This window comes from Ictalurus furcatus, chromosome 2 (assembly GCF_023375685.1).
Source record: "Ictalurus furcatus strain D&B chromosome 2, Billie_1.0, whole genome shotgun sequence".
Classification (NCBI taxonomy): Eukaryota; Metazoa; Chordata; class Actinopteri; order Siluriformes; family Ictaluridae; genus Ictalurus; species Ictalurus furcatus.
Genome location: NC_071256.1, coordinates 14,018,833 through 14,043,229, shown reverse-complemented (window position 1 = coordinate 14,043,229; position 24,397 = coordinate 14,018,833). Strand labels below are relative to the sequence as shown.

Sequence of the window (24,397 nt, the reverse complement as noted above, 5' to 3'; positions counted from 1 at the left end):
CAGTCTCCTCTGAAAGTATTGGAACAGCAAGGCCAATTCTATTGTTTTTGCTATACACTGAAGATATGTGGGTTTGAGATCAAAAGGTGATTATGAGACAACTGATCAGAATTTCAGCTTTCATTTCCTCATATTTACATCAAGATGTGTTAAACAACTTGGAACATGACACCATTTGTTTGAACCCACCCATTTTTTCAAGTGATCAAGTATATTGGAACCTATGACTGATGGGTGTTTCTTGCTGCCCAGGTATCCCCTGTTTAAAGTTTAAAGTTTGATTGTTTAAAGAATTAATAGCACTAAATATCTACTCTTGGTTTGAGCCCTAGGTTTCACCTGTGTTAAAAAGGACAAACCAACATGAAGACCAGAGAGCTGTCTATGGGAGAAAAGCAAGCCATTTTGAAGGTGAGAAAAGAGGGAAAATCAATCTGAGCCTTTGCATAAGCTTTTGGCATAGGCAGTACAACAATTTGGAATGTTCTGTAAAAGAGAACATTGTGAGAGCTATGAAGAAAAGACCCAAAACAACAGTTGGTGACATCACCAACAACCTCCACAGGGCATATAGGGGCCATACTACAAGATGCAATCCACTCATGAGCAGTAAGAATCAGAAGGCCAGATACAGAGATGATCCACAAAAATTCTGGAACCAAGATTAACCTCTACCAAAGTGATGGAAAGACCAAAGTGTGGAGGAAGAAAGGATCTGCTCATGATCCAAAACATTCAAGCTCATTAGTCAAGCACGGTGGAGGTAGTGTCATGGCTTGGGCTTGCATGGCTGCTTCTGGAACAGACTCACTAATCTTTATTGATGATGTAACTCCTGATGGTAGCAGCAGAATGATTTCAGAAGACAAGTGTGTCAATTTACAGAGAAATCCATCCAAATTAATAGAGAAGAACTTTATCACACAGCAAAACAATGATCCAAAACACACTGCCAACTCGACAAAGGACTTCATTGGGGGGAAAAATGGAAGGTTTTAGACTGGCCAAGTCAATCACCAGACCTTAACCCAATTGAGCATCATTTCACCTCCTGAAGAGGAGACTGAATGGAGAAATCCCCGAAACAAACAACAACTGTAAGACGCTGCAGTAAAAGCTTGAAAAAGCAACACAAAAGAAGAAACCAACAATCCAGTGATGTCAATGAGTCACAGGTTTGAAGCGAGGGATATGCAACCAAATATTAAGTGTTATTTACTTTAATTTACTTCAAGACTTATCTGTTCCTATACTTTTGCTCACCTAAAAATTAGGTGGTCTGATACAAAAGGTTCTATGTTTTATGTTGTTTAACACATCTAGATGTACACACCAGGAAATAAAAGCTGAAATCCCAAACTATCTCATATCCATCTTTTGAACTCAAACCCAAATGTCTTTGATGTATAGCACAAACAACTAAAAGTTCCAGTAATTTCAGAGGGAACTGTACTTAAGTTGTAGTGGTTAGCTGTAATGTTAGAAATGTAGCATTCAGGCGTTAGTGTTAGAGGTAATGTGGTAAGTGTCAGGGGTTAGAGGTTATTAAGGTCTTGATCTTACTTGTCCAGAGCATGTGACATGTCCTGTGGATCTTCCAGTGCCATGATGTCAATGATTCTATCCTCAAACGCAGCGTCCTCGTTGGCTGTGTCACTGGCGTTACTAACAGCCTCCTCTGGCTCCACCTCTACACTAAAGCTCCGCCTCTTCTAAAATGTATAGAGTGCAAAGTATTAAAACACTTTATTAGCACAAAATTAACAACATTAATTAAACGCAGCACTCTGCTATGTGTGTGTGTGTGTGTGTGTGTGTGTGTGTGTGTGTGTGTGTGTGTCACTCACCCTATGCTGAGGTGTGCGCATGAAGCACTTCTTGTAGAAGCAGCTGGCAGTGAGGAGTGTGAAAGACAGCAGCAGTGTAGAGATCAGAAAAGCCACACAGAATCCTGCAAAGTGTAAGGCATGATTCACACACACCTGTGGAAAACACATATACGCAATCAATCAGTAAGAAATCATTCTTTTATTCAGCATCAGTGTTAAGCAGCAGAATCACACCTCTGTGTATGTGCGCTTTCACCTTTTCAGTAGTATTTATCCTCAGTGTGAAATTCGCCACCACAGGCCCCAATAAATTTATATCATTCTGTAAAGACAAAAACACAATCAATCACTTAAACAATCTGTACATCGGGCTGTGAGTCAGTGAGAGAGACTGTGATTGAGTGATTCATTAGTAAGTGAGTGGATTAATGAGTAAGTGAGTCAGTCAGTGAGCAAGAGAGAGAGAGAGAGAGAGAGAGAGAGAGAGAGAGAGAGAGAAAGTGAGTGAGTGGAACAGTGAGTCAATCAATGAGGAAGAGAGTGAGTGGATCAGTGAATCAGTCACTCAGTGAGTTTGAGAGTCTGAAGCTACATATAGATAAATTGTTAGAGGGTTTAATATGAACATGACTTCAACAGGGATGTGTGTGTATGTGTGTATGTGTGTGTGTGTGTATACCTGAGATGGGCTAGAGAAGGTGAGGAATGCCGGCAGAAACAGATCTTCCTTGATGCTACCTTTGACACTTGCTGTGTATGATACAGCATAACTTGAACCAGCTAAACACACACACACCCACACACACAGACACACACACACAAAACATTAATTAAAATGTTTACAAATTAATAGGAATAATGTGTGTGTGTGTGTGTGTGTACCGAGCAGAGTGTCCGTGCTGACGGTTTGGTTGGTGTGTGTGTGTGTGTGTGTGCCGGGCAGTGTCCATGCTGACAGTTTGGTGTGTGTGTGTGTGTGTGTGTGTGTGTGTGTGTGTGTGTACCGGCAGTGTGTCCATGCTGACGGTTTGGGGTGTGTGTGTGTGTGTTTACCGGGCAGTGTGTTCGTGCTGAAGGTTTGGTTGGTGTGTGTGTGTGTGTGTGTGTGTGTGTGTGTGTTTACCGGGCAGGGTGTCCGTGCTGATGGTTTGGGGTGTGTGTGTGTGTGTGTGTGCCGGGCAGTGTGTCCATGCTGACAGTTTGGTGTGTGTGGGTGTTTACCGGGCAGTGTGTCTGTGCTGATGGTTTGGGGTGTGTGTGTGTGTGTGTGTGTGTGTGTGTGTGTGTGTGCCGGCAATGTGTCCATGCTGACGGTTTGGGGGGTGTGTGTGTGTGTGTGTGTGTGTGTGTGTACCGGGCAGTGTGTCCATGCTGACGGTTTGGGGTGTGTGTGTGTGTGTGTGTGTGTGTGTACCGGGCAGTGTGTTCGTGCTGAAGGTTTGGTTGGTGTGTGTGTGTGTGTGTGTGTGTGTACCGGGCAGTGTGTCCGTGCTGATGGTTGGTGTGTGGGTGTGAGTGTGTGTGTGTGTGTACCAGGCAGTGTGTCCGTGCTGAAGGTTTGGTATTCTCTGTCCTGTACTTTCCCATTGGTCTGCAGGCTGATGATGTCAGAGATGGTGTCACGTATACTGAGATGTGATAGGTCTGTTGCACCCTCAAGGGTTTTAACTACCAGGTGGACACTTACCTTGGGAAACTCACTTCCTGTTACCACCTGACACACACACAGAAAATAAATTTTATCCAATAAAAACACATGTTGAGTAGCTTTATATCCCTTAATAGCTCATGGAACATGGAAGTACTCAACAGGCGATGTAGACAGTCAGATAAACATAATGGACTTACATACTGTAGCTTTTTAACAAAGGAAGAGAGACAGCAAGAGAGAGAGAGAGCGCGAGAGAGATGATACTGTAGTACCTGAGCACATTTCAGGAACTGGACACCAAATTCTGATGACTTTACTGCAGACCCAATCTGCAACAGGAAGTAGATATAAATCATATAGTGAGGTGTGTCACATCAGCACTCGGATGTACTGGTGTTGTACTGAGACAGGCGACAGGTAGACGGGTCTCACCTGAGGTAGTGTGTGTCGTGGCTCTCTCTGGTGGTTTCGCCAAAGCACTGTCTCTCTCAGCTGGTCAATTAGAGCGTACAGGCTGTGTCCCCAGGGGCCCTCAGGGGCCGCTGAGCAGAGAGCGACTTCCTCATTCCACTGACTTAAGAAGAAAGTGCTTCCTGTTTTTCATGACAAAATCAGTTTCGCTCATACATAAAGTCTCAAGTACACTAGGAAGAAGGTTATATCAAGGTGTTCCTTGGTATATTCCATCAAGTATCGAAACAAACTAAAGCAGACACCACCACTAGAGTCACTGGGCCTCGTTTATTAATAGTTTAGTAAAGTTGTGTGTAAATGTTTTACTAAAGCTTCCCACTGGATTTACAAATATTTTGGTTATGCTGACAGCTCACAGTGAGCTGAAAACGATTAAATGGTGAAAGACCACCTCCTAAAGCTACGTTCACACATACAGTGATTTTATCGCTGCAAGTCGCCAGTCACTATGAAGTCACTATGAAGTCATGCCAGTCACTATGAAGTCGTCAGGAGGCGTTCCTAATACTGGTTGCCTTAGTAACATTTATCAGTGGATAGCATTCCACTTTTGACAACAAACCAGTTTACTTGCCGCTAAAATGAAACATTCTGGAGGGAGAGTGCTTGTACATAAAATTCACCAGTGTATATACGTATCATATCTCATGAGATGACGGAGAACCAGTGTGTGCTCTTTGCCATTACGGCCATCTATCTGCGGCAAAAGCGCAAACGCCGGACTGTTCCGGACTCGCAGGCAGCATGAACTCTACTGTCTTCACTCTCACTGGTAGTCGCTGCCCCAAGTCGCTCAAAATTTGCATAAAGTTCCCTGGACACGCCTACTCGCCAACAGTCGCCGGAAGTCGTCAACTCTCAGTGAAAATGAATGGTTTCCAGTCGCTTTGTTGCGGCGAGTCGCTGTATGTGTGAACGTACTTCAAGTGTGGCGTGAAATAAATGTTCCAGTAATGCAGCTCAACCACTGCAGCATGTCAGCTACCAAACACTGGATCTGTCTCAGTGTTAAAAGAAATGCAGTCTTGAACGTTGAAGTTTAGCAGTGTGTTTTACCTGCATTAAGGTCCAAATGCTCACACCGATTCCTCTGATCAAATCCACCGAAATGCTGCACAAAACAGTAATACACAGTGTGCATACACAATTCAATTTTATTTGTATAGTGCTTATAAAGAAAAAGAAATCCACCCTGAATGACACGTAGATTAATCTTTATAATTAAGATGTTAAGATATTTTATGATCAAATTCTGAGACGCAGTTTTGGTTTAAACTTTTTTAATCTACCTGTCGGACATTTTCACTCTGGCTGACAGTTACCTACATTACCCACAATATCATTCGACGACCTGCTGCCGGAAGGTGCCAGTGGGAATTCATCTCTGCATAAAGAGAGTGATGCAGCAACGCTTTAGTCCTTTAGTCTGTCCAGCGCTCTCACCTCCTTGTCTGTACACTCTGCCTCAAACACGAAGGCTTCCAAATACTACAGTCAAGGCTAATGCGCTTGTCCTCCCAGAGCCAACCCTAATTAGTTGAACCAAGTCTCTGCCATAACATGGTATAGCTGCATTGTATTCTGGAAGTTTGACTCCAATGTGTGCGGTCTCCACTGCCTCCATGTTCGTCTTTTGCTAGCAACAAGCTAGCCCAGCGATACTCAAACTGGGGGGCCGCATAGAAATTCTAGAACTTTTTTTTTATTATAAATTTTACCTGTCGGGATTGTAAACCTGTACATAAAAATGAGAAATATTAATCAATGAAATCAATTCTACACAGCAAACTAAGCCACACATCAAACAGAGACATCCGTTGATATACTAGTGTACAGTACTGTTAGCCACATGCTGATAAAACCTAAGACTATTTAAAATGGCTTAGTGGTTAGCACGTTCGCAATTCAATTCCCACCATGGCCCTGTGTGTGTGGAGTTTGCATGTTCTCCCAGTGCTGCAGGGGATTCCTCTGGGTACTCCGGTTTCCTCCCCCAGTCCAAAGAGATGCATAGTAGGCTGAATTGCATGTCCAAAGTGACGTAATGTATGAATGGGTGTGTGAATGTGTATGTGATTGTGCCCTGCAATGGATTGGCACCCTGTCCAGGGTGTACCCCGCCTTGTGCCCGATGCTCCCTGGGATAGGCTCCAGGTTTCCCTGTGACCCTGAAGAAGGATAAGCGGTATAGAAGATGAATGGATGAAGTCTCTATGCTGAGAAATTTAATACAGAAGAGCCTAGTTTGAAAAAAACTAAACTGCGAAAATTTGACGAGTCTAAGAGGCCACAAAGGGATGCATGTTACACAAGGAAAACGTTTGAGAGCTAGCCAACTAACTACAATGAGTGATGTATATTTTCCTCCTCAAAACAGCAATCTGTCTAGTCTACGTTATAGATTTAACAAACTGATATGTCTGTATGTTGATTGGTCTAAAGCAAATACTTGTATATACAGCATAGCTCATTTAAAGGTAAGAAGTGGTAGTTTGTTTGCTACTGATGCTGTGTGCAGCCATGTTGATTTGACATCACTTGTTAAACTCAGAGGAACTCTGAGGTGAAAAGACCATCTGGAGTTCCTGTGTAGGAAATCCAAACTGAGGGGGGGCTTTCTTTGACTTTTCTTTGTCGGAGGCTGGGAAGTTACAGCGTCTAGTTAACATCGCTGGAAAATGGTGAGTGAGAAAAGAAGCTCTTGCTCTTGTTTTTAATTGCTGACAGGGAAACGTGACCATCATCAATTCATTTCCGTTCAATTTTATTTATATAATGCTTTTAACAAAGGACATTGTCAAAAGCAGCTTTACACATATCCTTATATAGGTATAGATGTAGATTTATACCTAATGAGTAAGCCAGGGAAAACAGTGGCAAGGGAAAACTCCATGAGACAACATGAGGACAAAACATTGAGAGGAACCAGACTCAAAAGGGAACCCATTCACTTTTGGGTGACACCGAATAGTGAGAATATAAATCATTACTCTTCTGGAATTGTATACTATAGTGTCGAGTAGTGCCAAGTGTGTTGGAAAGATCCTCAGTATATGCATCAGGGCCATTGTGGATTTTAGTACAGTTTGAGCTTTAATATCCAGGTTTAATATCCACTGTATATCCACAATCATCACAAACGATGACATTTTTTCCGGCTATTGAACGGCAGTGCAACTGCCCTAACATTGCATACTCTGACGTCAGCATGACGCACAAGCACTAACTTCTGACAAGAATAACACAAATATAGCACCAACCAACATATTAACACCATTATCACTAAGCACATCACACATTTTTCTGTATAAATATATTTGATGTGTTTCAGGGTGGACGTTTCCTTTAAGGGGTTATTATAATCACCCTACTAAGTGATCATAATAACACCTTCTCTAATATGAGTACTTAACATGCAAACTCTACAACACTGTCACATGAAATGAAGATGCATGCACTGGTAAGAACGTCCCAAAGAGCATGCGCTACCTGACCGCGGGTACTGCACACATCCGGTACAGGTACTGTACCGTTATCCTCCGGTTTCAGAGTAAGCACGCGCGCATTGTGGCGGCGGTGAACGGCTCGCGCCGAACACAGTAGGATGCACGCGAAGTAGAAAGAGAAGGTCGCGCGAGACCAACGCATTTAACATCCAGGACAAAATCATAAATCACCATAAACGTTCACATCACACAGAATTCTCTCATATTTCGCTACATGGACAGTATACAAATAAATAATAATAAAAACACTATAACCATACGAATCCAGCGGATTTGAAACGCACTTCCGCTTTTCCTGCTCAATGTTGTTTAGTCTTTTGGAAAGGAGGCGGAGTCTGAAACTTTTCCCCAAACTCCAAACTTTAGGAATTCTGAATCGGGGCTCCGCCCTCCCTGAATCCTATTGGCTATTCTGTGAAGGACTACAAATGCTATTGGTCAAAACTGGATTCTGTTTGTGTGCGGCAGAGACCCCCCCCCCCCGCCTTCCCCGCTCTCCCCGCTCTCTCTCTCTCTCGGAATTTTATGTGCGGCGAAGACTAGGAGACATTCCTAATCCCTGTGCGCGCGCGATGATGTTGGTTTAATAATGAGGCTGCACTACATGCACGCGCAGTAGGTATGCTGCAAAGATAACACATGTTTACGTGTTCAGGTGTAGTGTTTATATAGATTTTTATTTCTAAATACATCCTGTAAGAGTGTAGGTTCCAGACCTAACTTTCTGCGCATGTGTGGAGCGCCATTTTAACCCTCAAAGCGATTACGTTCTAGTACTGAACCCGTTACAAAGTTACCATAACAACGAAAACTCAGCGTGTGGCTTGTCAAAAAAAGTCCCTTTTGTTTTAACATTTGCTTTGCTCGCGCATGGCGAAGATGATTTCCCCCTTTTATCTGTTAAAGGAAAAGCCCAAGCAGAAACACATTAAATGTGTTCATATTGTAATATTTGTTGGATGGTGGTGGTAAAGAAAATTATATTCTGAAAAGTTTGAGGTTGTGACTTCACTGAGGTGTTCATTGGCATGATCACCAAATTACATCAAATTGGTCAATGGGAGCAATGGTGATTGGTCATTGGGAGCACTGGTGATTGGTCATTGGGAACTACGGTGATCGGTAATTAGTCATTGGGAGCAATGGTCATCGGTGATTGGTCATTGGGAACAATGGGCATTGGTGATTGGTCATTGGGAGCAATGGTGATTGGTGATTGTTCATTGGGAGCAAGGTGATCAGTGATTGGTCATTGGGAACAATAATAATCGGTGATTGGTCATGGGGAGCAATCCTCATCGGTGATTGGTCATAGGGAGCAATGGTCATCTGTCATTGGGAGTAGTGGTGATCGGCGACTGGTCATTGGGAGCAGTGGTGATAGGTGATTGGTCCTTGGGAGCACTGGTGATTGGTCATTGGGCACACTGGTCATTGGGAACAACGGTGATCTGTAATTGGTCATTGGAAGCAATGGTCTCTGGTGATTGGTCATGGGGAGCAATGGTCATTGGTGACTGGTCATTAGGAGCAGTGGTCATCGGTGACTGGTCATGGGGAGCAATGGTCATCGGTGACTGGTCATTAGGAGCAATGGTCATCGGTGACTGGTCATGGGGAGCAATGGTCATTGGGAACAACGGTGATCTGTAATTGGTCATTGGAAGCAATGGTCTCTGGTGATTGGTCATGGGGAGCAATGGTCATTGGTGACTGGTCATTAGGAGCAGTGGTCATCGGTGACTGGTCATGGGGAGCAATGGTCATCGGTGACTAGTCATTAGGAGCAATGGTCATCGGTGACTGGTCATGGGGAGCAATGGTCATTGGTGACTGGTCATTAGGAGCAATGGTCATTGGTGACTGGTCATCAGGAGCAATGGTCATCGGTGACTGGTCATGGAGAGCAATGGTCACCGGTGACTGGTCATGGGGAGCAATGGTCATTGGTGACTGGTCATTAGGAGCAGTGGTCATCGGTGACTGGTCATTGGGAGCAGTGGTGCTCAGTGATTGGTCATTGGGAACAAGGGTGATCAGTGATTGGTCCCAAGCACAACACAGTCAGGCATTACATACTGATGGTGAGTCGTGCCAACCTGCTCATATATGTCAGCATGTCATGTGATCTGGAGAGCCTTATCAAGTTTAAGATGCTCATATATATCAGCATGTCACGAAGATCTGGAAAGCCTTATCAAGTTTAAGACAGTGACTGACACACTCTCAAAAAGTCGCTAAATTTGTTGCAAGGCTCTTTTTTGAATTAAAGTAACTAAAAAGTTGCCAAATCCAGCAACAAAGTCTCAAAGTTGGCAACACTGGTTACAGTGGTATTTAAATACAAGAAAAAAATTTAAACAGTCTCAAACATAAGTGATAACAGTTTGTAATCTGTTGATAACAGAATTTAATGTTTTTGTGTGTGTGTGTAGGATGGAGTGCTCAGGCGATGTGCTGCTGCAACAAGCGGAGTGTGTGGCTCTCCAATCGGGAGTGTTGCTGGGAAGTGTGTGTGCAGGACTGCTGCTGGGAATGATCGCCGCTGTACTTATACACACACTACTCTTTAAACCCTACTGTCTGTCTCCAAAGGTCTCACACACACACACACACACACACACATGTACATATATAGTTCTGCAATCCTGTATTATGCGTAGAAACAAAATGTTGAAATTAAGCGAATATTAACTGGCTTACACACACTAAAGGAGTCCATATAAGGTTATGATTTTAGGAAACCCAATTTATTAAATCAAAAGTTTTACAAAAGTTAACATTAATAGAAATGGTAATGATCACTGAATAATATCCATCAGTTCTCTATTCTTCTGTTCAAAGTCCAACAAGGGCTTCTTGCCTTGACATGAAGCTTAAACTTTGTGTTTTTATGACCTCTTTTTTAATTTTTGTTTTCTGTTATACTAGTATAAAAATAACCTTTGGTGACTCTCAGTACCTCAGATTTAAAGCATATCACAGTAACACTAACACACCTACATTCTCCCATATTAGAGTTGTGTTTAAACAAAAAAAGTCTTTAAATGTTCCTGTGAGTTGAAGTTAGCATGCCGTGTAGTCTAAAGGTGACCCGTGGAGCCTTATGGATGTGGATGAGAGAGACGAGGAAACGGAGCGGGATAGCATGGGAAGGAACACAGAGCCTGCTGATACAGTTTGTACACACAAACATACACACATAAACTTCTGGATGAATAGAAAATAGTTACACTGAATCATTTTCATTAATCCTTTCTCTTCTCTGCCTGTCTCTCAGGTGATCCGCACGGACAGCCCTATAATCAATGACGTCAGTGCGTTCGCGCTGAAGGCGAGGGTGGTCTATCCCATTAATCAGAGATACAGAGTAAGATCTTTGTGTTAATCCGCTGAAGCTTCTGCTCATTAGGTAATTAAGAAGCAGTGAAGTGGATCACTGCAATATTATATTGTCAATTTGATATGATGATGGATTTAACCAGAAGCTGTTGTCAGGCTTGTTACCGATCTTATATATGTCCTCCAGAATTATTGGAACCCTTCCTAAAAACAAGCCATCAACAGGCTTGATTGCTCCTTGCGCATTAATTAAATCGTATACATGATTTATTGAGCCAAACAACCCAACAAAAGCTAAACACGGGCAGAAATGTGTACATTTGCGAAGTCAAAATACAGTTGTGCCCAAAACTTTGCATAACCCTTGCAGAATGTGCTAAATCTTAATATTGTTAATTAAATAAGAGGGATCATAAAAATCCCATGTTTTTTTTATTTAGTCCTGTCCTGAATAAGCTATTTCACATAACAGATGTTTACATGTAGTCCACAAGACAAGATTATAGCTGAATTTATCAAAATTACCCCGTTCAAAAGTTTACATACGCTTGATTCTGAATACTGTGTGTCGTTAGCTGGATGATCAGTGACTGTTTTATGTTTTGTGATAGTTGTTCATGAGTCCCTTGTTTGTCCTGAGCAGTTAAACTGCCCACTGTTCTTCAGGAAAATCCTCCAGGTCCTCCACATTCTTTACTTTTCCAGCATCTTCTGCATATTTGACCCCTTTCCAACAGTGGCTATATGATGTTGAGATCCATTTTTTCACACTGAGGACAACTGAGGGACTCATACACGACTATTACAAAAGGTGAAAACATTCACTGATGATCAAGAAGGCAGCACGATACATTAAGAGTCAGGGGGGTATAAACTTTTGAACAAGATGATCGGTGTAAATTGTTAGTATTTTGTCTTCTGGGAGACATGTAAGTATCTTATTTAGCGTTTGAAAGGCAGTACTAAATGGAAAAACAAAATAATAACAATTTACACTGATCATCCTGTTCAAAAGTTTACATGAATAAACTGAGCATGAATAAAGTAGCAAAATCTCACACAAGCATTATGATTTCATAATGGCTCCACTCAATCGTTGACCCAGTGATCAAAATATGAATGCACAGTTATCTCAAACAACTCGCTCCAGTAACATTAATGTCTCAGGTGCTTGTGAAGAGCCAAAATAGCCTGTCTGGAATGATGGTAAATCCAGTCATTAAAAAAAAATCTTTGATTTATTAGGTAACGTATGAAGAACAGGACCTTCGTATCAGAAAATACGCACATCAACAGGATACAGTAATGCAGCTGTTGCTATGGATCTCCAAAAGCATGATTTTACTCTGGGGGGTTTTTTTCTCCAGTTTTAATTGAAAAAAGATCTCAGATTTCAGAGACTGTTTTCCTGTTAAACAGTTTATTTCAGTACTGATGATGATGATAATAATAACGTGCCTGTGATCCGGTGAGTGTCTTATTTGCATTATCTGATTGTTAGCCATTAGCAGACGGAGCCTCAGATCCCTCACCCCACGACTCCTCCTCTTCATCTTCCGATTGGCCGGACGAGAGCAGAGATGAGGACGAGAGCGTATCATCTGGTCCCGCCCACAAAACACACGCGAACCTCACATTCAGGAGAGCACAGCACTATGCGCACACACTGTCCTACCCTGAGTGAGTACACACTACGGCAGGACGATATAACGATACAATATTGATATTGTGATCAAGTATGTTGCATCACGCTGTTCTGAGATATCATGAGAGAGCTTTTCATTACATTATTACATTTTCTCTGACTAGAAGCAGCTGTTTTTTGTTCGACTTTTGTACTTTTTGTATGTCTTTAACTTTTTAAAGATTGTTTTCAACGTCATCAAAGAGATTATCTTTTTTTCTTTTTTTAAAATGCACCCCCTACTGTTTTCCTAGAAGTTTCTTCGCAAACCTATATATTGTAATACATATTATGTATCGTAGAAATGCGTTCAACTATCTTCATATGATATTTTTGTCATCGCACAACCCTAATACATACACTAACAGAATATACCATATAGTATGGATGGAGCTGTTTCTGAAGGTATCTAATTGTGTGTGTGTGTGTGTTAGTGATGAGAGGAGACTCAGTCTGCTGTGTGTGACACTGCAGAACCTTCATCAACATATGGCTCAGTTACAGAAGGAACAGTGGGGAGTAGGTTAAGTGCACATACACGCAGTCTATATACGTTAAGTCATAAACACACATTCACTATAAACTAATTTATTCTTCTTGTTTTTCCTCTTCCTCTTATTATTATTATTTCAGATTTTCCTCCAGATTGTACAAGCTCTGTTCAGCACAGAAGATCGACTCCTACAGCAGCAGGAGAAGGTGTGTATCTTTGTGTGTAACTTTCGCCAGGGACACTGAGGACATGTCCCCATCTCATTTTGTATTGTGTTAAATTATATACACATATATGTGGCCAAACGTTTATTTGCCGTTATAATAACGATCACTCTTCTGGGAAGGCTTTCCACTGGATTTTGGTGTGTGTCTGTGGGGGTTTGTGCTCATTCAGCCAGGTCTGAGGTGCAATCAGCGTTCCAGTTCATCCATAGGGTGTTAAGTTCGGTTGAGGTCAGGGCCCTGTTAGAGCAGGCCGCTCGAGTTCTGGCAAACCATGTCTTCATAGACCTCACTTTGTGCACTTTGATGGTCAGGTGTCCACAAACATTCAGCCATATAGTGTGTTTAATTGCTTACAGCAGAAACTGAACAAAAGCCCGCCTTCTAAAAATAACAGGTTCTACAAAGACTTTTTTGTTGTGTATGTGTGCATGTGAAAGAATAAGAGAGAGACTTGTTTACCCATGGTCACTCTGGGCAGGAATTGGAGAAGTTGAAAAGGGAATCGTCTTCTGGACTGGACAGGTCCAAGATGGGGGCGGAGCCAATCTGTTCCATAGAAGAAGTGGAAACGGCCGGAAGAGAGAAACTGGAACACACACTACATACGGTAACTGGACACACGCACACTTGTGTCCACACAAAGTGAAAGCTTTGTTAATTAATTTTTAGGCTGGAGCTACATGACTAGCATTGCTATGAAGTTAAGAAACCTCAAATTAACATCATGCTGACTGTACAGTGAACTGATTCAGATTTGCCTGCTAAAGCAATCACTTTCATTGTTTACAGATAACAATGTGTTATACTGTGTGTGTGTGTGTGTGTGTGTAGGCTCTGAGTTTTGCTAAACAGTTGGAGCGGCTTTGTCAACATTTCCATAGCAGCAAGCCGAATGATGGCACACAGGAAGTGACGCGTACACTCGTCAGCTGCCTGCTGCTGGTGGAAAAGCAGCTGAAAGACATTCATTCCAATATCATTCAGGTTTGGAGGATGGCACATGCATGCGTGCACACACACACACACACAGAGTAAACATGCTTTAATTAACACCATAAAACTATAATATATATACAGACAGAGATGCAGATGTTTTAAATAGGTGGCGTAAATTAATGCATCTAATACATACAAAAACAGACAGACAACATCGAAAATAGACTTGACCTTTAAATCTCTATTTTCTCTCTCTCTCTCTCTCCCCACCAGACACTATGGGACAGGCAGCAGTGGTGGGAGGAGTTATCTGGTTGGTTAAGAATTAGGACTGTTTTAATGAGGCAGGAGGCAGAGCTTATAGTACAGCTCACCAGCCAGTCAGTGGAGGAGCTGACTGCTGACGGACAGCTGGAGTTTGATCACATGGAGAAGCTGATCGGTGATCTGCAGAGCATGATTAGTAATGAGCTGCAGCGCTGCACTGAACGTATGCATTACACACTCATCAAACTGTACACACACTGCATTCAACACACTTACAGTCAAACTGTAACACACTGTTGTAATACATCTACTTCATGAACTCAACATCACCATTGTGTGCGTGCATGTGTGTGTGTGTGTGTGTAGAGGTCACAGATCACACTCTGCAGCTGGTCAGTGATCACTGTAGGAAGGTCGATGTGAAGTTGAGGAAGATGATGAAGGCTCAGAACAGAGAGAGTCACATGATCCAATCACATGATCATCAAGATGCTCAGCAGGTTGCCAAGGTAACACACCTGCAACTGTATATCTGTAATTGGACATGACTAACTCCTCCTACTGTCTATGTAGTCAAACATGACTAGCTCTTTCTAAATATGATGTAATTAACCGTGTGTGGAGATGCGGTTGGACATGACAAAGCCCCTCCCACTGACCATGTCATTATTTGTCTCTCAGCTGCTGGCAGAGCTAAAGGTAAAACACTGGACGCAGAGACAAGAGTTTGAGCTACAGCAAGACAGGAGAGTGTCCGATGCTGTGTGTGACCTGTGGAAGGTGGGTGCTGGTCTGGATGTCTGACTTAATCCTCTAACCTTAAAACATCCAAATAAAATTTAAGCGTGTGTGTATGTGTAATTTTTTTTGTTTTGTTTTGTTTTGGGGTTTTTTCCAGAAATTGTTTTGTAAATTTTCGGAAAGTGTCCGAATGTTGTGGCGAGAATGTGTTGTGAGCGTGCTTACTACAAGCTCCGCCCTTTCTGAGGAACACAACTGCACACTTCTGAACAGCATGGAGCTTAATTGGACCAGTCAGATGCGGCAGAAGGAGAGCCACGCCCACCAGCAGCTGCAGATGCTCAGAGAGCAGCTAGAGCAAAGCAAACAGGTGTGTTAGTGTGTGTGTGTGTGTGGGGGGGTCTCTCTCAGTGTTAATTGATATCTCTCTTTATCTTTCCAGATTTGGGCTGAACAAGAAGCATTAGCTGCTGCTGCTCTTAATCACCTAGGCAACCAGAACATGAAGGTTACTGTAGCAGTGATTACCAGACAGAAAGACATAAAGGACAGGTGAGAGATGACGTGTTCCTTTAACCCCACCCCTACTTGCATCTGTCCTTCAGCTCCTCCTTTTATTTAATAATCTGACATTTAGTTCCACCCCTCTTTCCGTATGCTATCCTTTAGCCCCACCTCTTATTCTATATCGTCATTTAGTTAGGCACCTTCTTTAATAGTCTTTGCTTAAACCTCACCTCATTTGTTCATGATCTTTCCTTACCGGTCCATACAGGGTTTTGTGTTTTTTTGTGTGATTGTTGCAGCCAAAAATGCTTGATTTTTGAGATTTTTGTGCTTTTTTTGAATTGGTGATATTGTGAAAATTGTTTTGCAAGTGATGTTTGTTGGTGAATGAGCCCTTTTAGCTGTACTCATGTTTGACACGTGAATCTAAGAGGGATTTTAATGAACGCACGTTGTGATGTCACGTGGCACATCTTGGCCCAAATCTGCGGTAATGTTGAAAAATTGCAAGCTCCTGCGAATATTGCAGTTTCCTTGATTTAGCATTCATTTCTGTGATCGCAAAATCCTGGACTGACTGCCTTATTCGGTCATGTTGAATACTCGCGAGTCTCCCAAGTGGTGCAACAGAAACGTGTTTGCCAGTTTTGGTGATTGGCCAGCTCCTGCTCTTTTTACTCCCGGCCACAGATGATCGAAATCATGGTTGGAAGCCAAGGAAGCAAAATTGGCCAAGCTCTCAGGGTGGAAGGGGGGTTCCTCTCAAACATAGCGACACTAACCAAACGTAGGCATCCGTGAGCTTCTTTATGCAGAACAGAGCACACAGCACTTTCCTTCGAGTCTGTTATGCTGCCCTGAGACTTAGCATGAGCCGCAAGTGGAAAAGGACGCAGTTGACCATTGGCAAGATCAAATTGGGAAGAATATCTCATCCCTAGCTAAACCCTCCATCATTATCCTGTCAATTTGCCTGCCTCCTCTATATATTGTAATTAAGCCCCACCCATCACCACCTTCTACTCATGTGGCATGTTCACATGGACTTTTGAATGTGGGATCTGACACCTGCGATTAATTTCCACATCATCTTTTTTTTCCCCAATTTGCACAACTCAACGGCATGGCTTACCTATGGTTAACTCTTATTTGTGAAAGAAATCAGAGATGGGGATTTGAGTTATGGACTAGATTCAGTGTATCCTACATAGAGTCAGGGGGAGCCTGGAGCCTATCCCAGGGAACTCGGGGCACAATGGCAGGGGACACCCTATCGCAGGGCACAATCACACACACATCTACACACTACAGACTATTTAGAGATGCCAGTCAGTCTACAATGCATGTCTTTGGACTGGGGGAGGAAACCAGAGTACCCAGAGGAAACCCCTGAAGCATGGTGAAAACATGCAAGCTCCGCGCACGCAGGGCAGAGGCGGGATTCAAACCCCCAACCCTGGAGGTGCAAGGCAAACGTGCTAACCCCTAAGGCACCATGCCCCCCGACTGCCAAAATAATGCAGTAAATAAATATTACAGTACCATGTCTTGTATAAAAACAATCCTTATTTTGCATCATTGCCCTCATTATTTTTCATTAATTTTGTTTTTTGATTATTAAAACTTTAGTTTACTGAGCTGCTGTTTGTTTTTCCGTCAGTGTTGTGGTGATTGAGGGAAAACAGTGCCTTCTGCTGTCAGACCTCCAGCACCACTTAACAACTCAACACTTCTACAACACAGCACTGAGAGCGATGAGGACTGCACAGCTCTCACACACAGACACACAGGTACATGCGCACACTAAAAACGGTTACACTCACTTACACGTAGGGCTGCACGATTATGGCCAAAATGATAATCCCGATTATGTTGATCAATATTGACATTTCGATTATTTATCACGATTATTAATTGATTTTAGTGACAACATATTTTTATTGCACTTTCACATTTATTAAGTTTTCTCATGCCACAATCTAACACACAAGTAGGCATGAGAAAACTTGAGCTTGTCAATTTTGCCAGAATTTAGGAACTTAGTGTGAGCCATGACAAATTAATTTACCTTCTGATAAACAAAATTTAATATTTTCAGTTAATTTTACAGACTGTATGCAAAAAACAACCGTTAACCTGTTTCACCTTGTAAACAAATACAATAAACATCAATGTTCAGTGTTTGAAGTCTGCTCCTCTTAAATATATTTAAAGCTACACTATTAGACATTTTCCACTGTCGGGGTTCTGGATTGGAGTCAGTTCTTGAACCGCTCTGTGTATATTGTGTATATATCTGAATAATCTCATATAGGATGTGATTGGGTGAGTTCATTTACCTGTCAGAAGCAAAGTGCTTTAGTTTAATGGTGATCATTACTGATGATCTGATCAGGATTTTTACAGACGATACCGATCCAGATACCAATCTTTTTTTATTTAAACTTTAATCAGGAGGTCCGTCATAAACAGTTAAATGTAAGCTCTCTGCTCATGGTCACTGTTAATTGAGTTAAAATAATAGCAATAAGAAATACTGTTGGTTAATTGATAAATAAACAAGCATGAAATATTTATTTTTAAATATCTTAAACAATAAAGAGTCCTAATTAAAAGTAGACTAACACACACATGATCCATATTAGGAAAAAGGCTAATAGCCTTCTATGGAAATAGCGAACTAAGCTTAATGTCAAATTTATATTAAATGCAACCCATAGTAATTAAACATTATTTCATTTCTCATTTTATTTATATTTAATGAAGTTATTATAATATCTATTTTTTTTTATATTAAATGATTTATTTATAAATAAGCACATTTTCTGTCTTTACAGTTTAGTAGTTTTATTTTTGTTTGTTTATCAGTTTTAGATCGGTTCCCCCAGCACAGTGTCCATGTCTGCTGATAATATTGTGTTTTGGGGGGGAAATGAAAACATGGAAACTGGAGTTGACTTTTCTAATGATATCTAGCAACCGTGAGTTTAAATGAAGTGAATGAGAGTTAGTAAAGGAGAGCAGCAGAGTACTGTATGTTTACAGACTGAACAGTCGCTAGTCTTGATTATGATTGGTGAGGAATTTTTTTTAATAAAGAAGTTTGAATTAAACCCACCTTGTAGCATTAGCATTATGATTAATTTACTCCGCCCGAAGCCGCTGTGTCTACACAAGCAGGTGCAAGTTCAGGTTATTTTGCGGGAGCGATAAAAGATGGCGGTTTGTGAGATCAGGAAGTTGAAGCAGATGTTCGTTGTTACTCGTCATCATAATGACTTCTTTGCAGTATTTTCACACTTGTTCGGTTGACTGAGGAGATGAAAAGCAGTGTGAAAGTAACTGTTGCGCAGTGTAGATGCATTTTGGAATTCCTGTAGTTTTTATCCCGATTGTATTATACAACTCTGAACAGGTCATTCACACCGGTGCGAATAAATATTTATTCACAGTCGCACAAAATACTTTTCAGTCACAAATGCGAGTGAAATGGTGGCACTGTAGAGCCCTGAGTTTATCTGCAAAGTTTTTTCCCATTTGGCGTGATGACATTTAATGTCCCCGACAACCTCTGTAGTGCCATTTAGCATCGTGTTAATTTCATGATTTCCCCTCACGCAAAGCGCTGGAGCTCGAAGCGAAGCTGGCAGCTCGAGGGCTAAAATGCTAACTCCGTTTCGGGGTTTTGGCATACAAAATGACGTCATCCCTGCACCGCTCTGTGTGATTGGTTGTAAGTGTAGGAAGTATTTGATTTTGATCTGCAGCGGAGTTTTCTATTAGTGGAGGACGGACTTTAAACGTTAATATCGCAGTCGATCATGTTCATTTAATCGTAGGCAGTCAAAATCGTAATCACGATCGATATTCGATTAATTGTGGAGCCCTACTTACAGTGAGGGGAAAAAAGTATTTGATCCCCTGCTGATTTTGTATGTTTGCCCACTGACAAAGAAATGATCAGTCTATAATTTTAATGGTAGATTTATTTGAACAGTGAGAGACAGAATAACAACAAGAAAATCCAAAAAAAACGCATGTCAAAAATGTTATAAATTGATTTGCATTTTAATGAGGGAAATATGTATTTGACCCCTCTGCAAAACATGACTTAGTACTTGGAGGCAAAACCCTTGTTGGCAATCACAGAGGTCAGACGTTTCTTGTAGTTGGCCACCAGGTTTGCACACATCTCAGGAGGGATTTTGTCCCACTCCTCTTTGCAGATCTTCTCCAAGTCATTAAGGTTTCGAGGCTGACTTTTGGCAACTCGAACCTTCAGCTCCCTCCACAGATTTTCTATGGGATTAAGGTCTGGAGACTGGCTAGGCCACTCTAGGACCTTAATGTGCTTCTTCTTGAGCCACTCCTTTGTTGCCTTGGCCGTGTGTTTTGGGTCATTGTCATGCTGGAATACCCATCCACGACCCATTTTCAATGCCCTGGCTGAGGGAAGGAGGTTCTCACCCAAGATTTGATGGTACATGGCCCTGTCCATCGTCCCTTTGATGCGGTGAAGTTGTCCTGTCCCCTTAGCAGAAAAACATAATGTTTTTCATACATAATATTACAACATAATAAGCATAATTTTTCCACCTCCATGTTTGACGGTGAGGATGGTGTTCTTGGGGTCATAGCATTCCTCCTCCTCCAAACACGGCGAGTTGAGTTGATGCCAAAGAGCTCCATTTTGATCTCATCTGACCACAACACTTTCACCCAGTTGTCCTCTGAATCATTCAGATGTTCATTGGCAAACTTCAGATGGGCATGTATATGTGCTTTCTTGAGCAGGGGACCTTGCGGGCGCTGCAGGATTTCAGTCCTTCACGGCGTAGTGTGTTACCAATTGTTTTCTTGGTGACTATGGTCCCAGCTGCCTTGAGATAATTGACAAGATCCTCCCGTGTAGTTCTGGGCTGATTCCTCACTGTTCTCATGATCATTGCAACTCCACAAGGTGAGATCCTGCATGGAGCCCCAGGCCGAGGGAGATTGACAGTTCTTTTGTGTTTCTTCCATTTGCGAATAATCGCACCAACTGTTGTCACCTTCTCACCAAGCTGCTTGGCAATGGTCTTGTAGCCCATTCCAGACTTGTGTAGGTCTACAATCTTGTCCCTGACATCCTTGGAGAGCTCTTTGGTCTTGGCCATGGTGGAGAGTTTGGAATCTGATTGATTGATTGCTTCTGTGGACAGGTGTCTTTTATACAGGTAACAAGCTGAGATTAGGAGCACTCCCTTTAAGAGTGTGCTCCTAATCTCAGCTCGTTACCTGTATAAAAGACACCTGGGAGCCAGAAATCTTTCTGATTGAGAGGGGGTCAAATACTTATTTCCCTCATTAAAATGCAAATCAATTTATAACATTTTTGACATGTGTTTTTCTGGATTTTCTTGTTATTCTGTCTCTCACTGTTCAAATAAATCTACCTTTAAAATTATAGACTGATCATTTCTTTGTCAGTGGGCAAACGTACAAAATCAGCAGGGGATCAAATACTTCTTTCCCTCACTGTACATGCTTAATATACATACTGACTTGTGCTGCTCTGTGATTGAACAGAGCCTCCAGCAGGAGCTACTCTCAGACCTCGAAACAGCCTCTGAGCTCCTCCAAAGCCATGCCCAGTTTCTGATTGGCCACGCCCTCACCCACAACGTTCGACTGCGATTGGTCACTTCGGTACCATCTGACAAGACAGCAGTCAATGATCTACAGAAGGTGAGGCAGCAGTAAGATAAATGAAAGCATATTTATAATGATAATAATAATGAGTATTGTGATAAATATTTATGTAACTGATTTACATGAACCAAGTGGTTCAACCTGCTGTATCATAAACAACTTTATTGCACAGTGCTGATGAATTCTCTACTATGGTTGGGCAGAAGGGAACAAATTTTATGTTACTGCGTTAGTACTGATATGTTATCATTTCTATAGTATTAACTCTGCCTAGCTCTGAAGCTATTCTCTTTCTGTCTCTCTGTATATATTCCTGTCTCTTTTTAGGGGCCAAGTACCAATGGTGCAAGGCAACTATTGTTTTTCTACAGATTCCCCTTCTTCTTCCTCTTCTTCTTCTTCTTATTATTATTATTATTATGATTAATCTGGCTAGGGTGTCTATGGCTGCCCATGGAACTGTGTGGTAAAAAGTTGTGAAATTTGACACATAGCTTCAGGATAGATTCAGTTACAAATACACCAAATCTAGGCTCCAAGCTCCCAAAGCTCTAGCGCCATCAACAGGTCAAATTTTGGCCAAATTTCAAAGTATGTTAATGCCCATAACTTTCAATGCCAGGTGAGTTAAATGGCCCAGATGATTTTCCATCTAATTGTATTTTCAGCCATCTTGGATTTTGTTAAAAACTTTTCGCCACTCCTCCAAATTTTATCCAAATGTGGCTCATAACATCTTCAGACCAATCTGCAACAAAAGTTATCGAATGGAATTTTGATTTTTGAAACCATTCGCTTGTAACAAGTCAAATCTGGCAATGAAGTCGCCAATCAGGAAGTGACGCTGTGTCTCATTAACGACTTTATGCATTGTCATGAAACTTGGGACCTGTCTTCAGGACTATGACCTGAGGCTACACAACATATTTCATGACAGCGCCACCTAGAGGTCAAAAGTTACAGTGACATGTAGGAAATGCTTGAATCTAATCTGTTTTCACTACTCCTCCTACAAATTACACCCAAAAATCATCAAATTTGGATAATATCATCTTAAAATCTGTGTGCACAATTGTATGTGAGGCCCCGAAAATGCTGCTTGCAGCTTTAATTCCTTTCTGTCTTTACAGGAGCAGCTGATGAAGGCACTAGGTGACAGTGTGTGTGTATCGCATGATTCTCTTTCCACTCTCATAATGAACTACTGCTCTCACCTTCAAACAGTCGTCACGGCAATGCAACTCCGCCCGCCACAACAACACTCGCGTATAGATCAATCATATGCATCATACACATATCTCTACAAAAGCTAACTGTGTTTCAGAAGGTTACATGTAGTGTGTGTGTGTGTGTGTGTGTGCACAGAGTTGAGAGAGAGATGGCAGAAAACAGCAGAGTGTGTGAGATCTCTGCAGAGGGAGCTCAACCACTGGGCTAGAAAACCGCACTCAGCCGAGTTCTACAGGAGGTACACATATCCCCAGACATACACACATGCTATAGGTTTAGATTTGGAGGGGGAATAGGGAGGGGGGCATATTTTGAGGCAAGTGAATTGTCTTCCTGAATCACATCTGCTCCACACAACCTAGTGTTTGCTTTTAGTTAGCTGCTGTTGATATGGGGGAAAAGGAAAATTTGTGTGTGTGTGTGTGTGCAGAGTCGAGCAGCAGAAGCAACGTTTTCTCTCTCACTGTGCAGAGGAGTGTGTGTGTGACAGGGTGGACCTGCAGCACCAAACACAAACCATCAGTCAGGAGCTTCAGGTGAGTTCACACACACACACACACACAGCATACTGACTTAAAGATTGACTGAAATTTTTATCAGATCAGCAGAAGGTCCTCAATATTTGCATAATTTGGTACACTATGCTAAGAAAGATGATGTGTTTAGAAAGAAGAGGAGAGTTTCCTGTCTCGACTGGCAGCTCTAACAAGAGTTCCTGTGACAAACACACAAAGAAAAGACATGCAGGTCAGACACTCACACACGCACGCACCTACGCACCAAGCTGTGTGTTGTTTGTTCATGAAGGGTGTTGTATTACTTTGTGTGTATGTGTATAGGCGCAGAGCAGAGTGTAGTGGCACTGAAGTGCAGAGAAAACCATCTGTATTCCACACTGCCCAATGCAGGTGATCCACCAGTTCCCCTACCACACGCACATTCATACTTGCCTACATTTGTCTCTCTCTGTTTCTCAGTCAATCATTTTTGCTCCATTAGTCCATCTCACTTTTGCTTTTTGCCTCTGTCTCATTTGCTAATGGTCTCCCTATCATTACCTTTCTGTCTCAGCAGACCAATAAAGGCCCAAGAGATGCTGCAGTTTTGACCTGTGTTTGAGCATTTTTTAATAAAAGCTTTTTTGAAAAATACCTTGTTTTTGTCTCTTATATTACACACACACACACACACACAATTACCTGTAAGTTTCAGAAACCTTAATAAAAACTTTGCTGCTTTTAATGATCACCAAGCAAATGATTAAAACGAGTGTTGATATGGTGATGTTTCTGTGAGATGTATATTTAGCATTTTTCTAAAGCATCTCCAGTGGCAGAACAGTGTAACAGTCAGCACTAAAGCTGTACGTTTGTTTTCTCAACACAGGAAAGTCTTCTCTTTTAAAGATGAACTGAAATCTTTATTAAATCAACAGGTGTGTGTGCACTACAACATAGCGCCCCTAGTGGTTAGCTTAAACAATGCAGAGAATTGATGAGGTTTTCCAGCACAGGAAAGTCTTCTCAGTTGTATAATAAGAGAAGTTGTATTTTTCTGTCTTATTCAAGACAAATAAATAAAGAGGCTACTGACGGAACCACTGTTTATTGTTGTTAAAATGTAAATGAAAACTTGTTTTGCAGAAGTTCCACACAATTAAGCGTAACTATAAGACGAGCCTAACAAGAACTATTACGTATTTATTAGCCCATGTTAGCAATCCAGCACAATCAGTTGCGCTCATTAACACTGATCACAAATAGGCTATGAAATACGCTTACTTTAGATATACAATCAGTATTTTCATGTCTTTCTGTGT

The 24,397-nt window shown here is 41.8% G+C and overlaps 2 protein-coding genes across 4 annotated transcripts in view; one reads left to right on the top strand and one right to left on the bottom strand.

Moving 5' to 3' along the window:
- Positions 1–7,927, bottom strand: part of LOC128616794 (limbin-like) — a 17,381-nt gene extending 9,454 nt beyond the window's left edge. The window contains exons 1-9 of the mRNA XM_053639601.1: positions 7,444–7,927; positions 5,011–5,065; positions 3,913–4,073; positions 3,753–3,809; positions 3,363–3,543; positions 2,509–2,609; positions 2,086–2,151; positions 1,848–1,982; positions 1,564–1,712 (exon numbers count right to left, since the gene is read on the bottom strand). Coding sequence (XP_053495576.1) covers positions 1,564–1,712; positions 1,848–1,982; positions 2,086–2,151; positions 2,509–2,609; positions 3,363–3,543; positions 3,753–3,809; positions 3,913–4,073; positions 5,011–5,065; positions 7,444–7,602 — 1,064 coding nt within the window. The 5' untranslated portion in view covers positions 7,603–7,927. The remainder of the gene's footprint in view (positions 1–1,563; positions 1,713–1,847; positions 1,983–2,085; positions 2,152–2,508; positions 2,610–3,362; positions 3,544–3,752; positions 3,810–3,912; positions 4,074–5,010; positions 5,066–7,443) is intronic.
- A 36-nt stretch (positions 7,928–7,963) lies between these two features.
- On the top strand, positions 7,964–23,727 carry LOC128622822 (evC complex member EVC). 3 transcript variants are annotated; one of them, XM_053649580.1, is made up of 22 exons: positions 7,964–8,075; positions 9,896–10,055; positions 10,543–10,638; positions 10,741–10,830; positions 12,304–12,482; positions 12,921–13,005; positions 13,120–13,185; positions 13,685–13,813; positions 14,038–14,190; positions 14,416–14,632; positions 14,776–14,918; positions 15,091–15,189; positions 15,308–15,520; positions 15,593–15,702; positions 17,318–17,447; positions 21,226–21,384; positions 22,479–22,614; positions 22,714–22,816; positions 23,009–23,114; positions 23,245–23,325; positions 23,418–23,486; positions 23,653–23,727. In XM_053649580.1, exons 1-21 carry the CDS (start codon positions 8,050–8,052, stop codon positions 23,433–23,435), a joined length of 2,499 nt encoding a protein of 832 aa, XP_053505555.1. In that variant the 5' UTR covers positions 7,964–8,049; the 3' UTR covers positions 23,436–23,486; positions 23,653–23,727. The 3 variants fall into 3 exon arrangements, with proteins under 3 accessions (XP_053505555.1, XP_053505564.1, XP_053505572.1); XM_053649589.1 differs by having other exon boundaries at positions 23,650–23,727; XM_053649597.1 differs by having other exon boundaries at positions 7,964–8,079.
- The last annotated feature ends 670 nt before the right edge of the window (positions 23,728–24,397 follow it).

What these genes read in the sequence shown, in the direction of transcription:
- LOC128622822 (XM_053649580.1), top strand. Translation starts at nt 8,050, where the DNA reads ATGAGGCTGCACTACATGCACGCGCA. An exon ending in AGCTAGAGCAAAGCAAACAG is followed by an intron (nt 15,521 to 15,592) that starts GTGTGTTAGTGT and finishes TTATCTTTCCAG; the next exon opens with ATTTGGGCTGAACAAGAAGC. An exon ending in CCCGCCACAACAACACTCGC is followed by an intron (nt 22,615 to 22,713) that starts GTATAGATCAAT and finishes GTGTGTGCACAG; the next exon opens with AGTTGAGAGAGAGATGGCAG.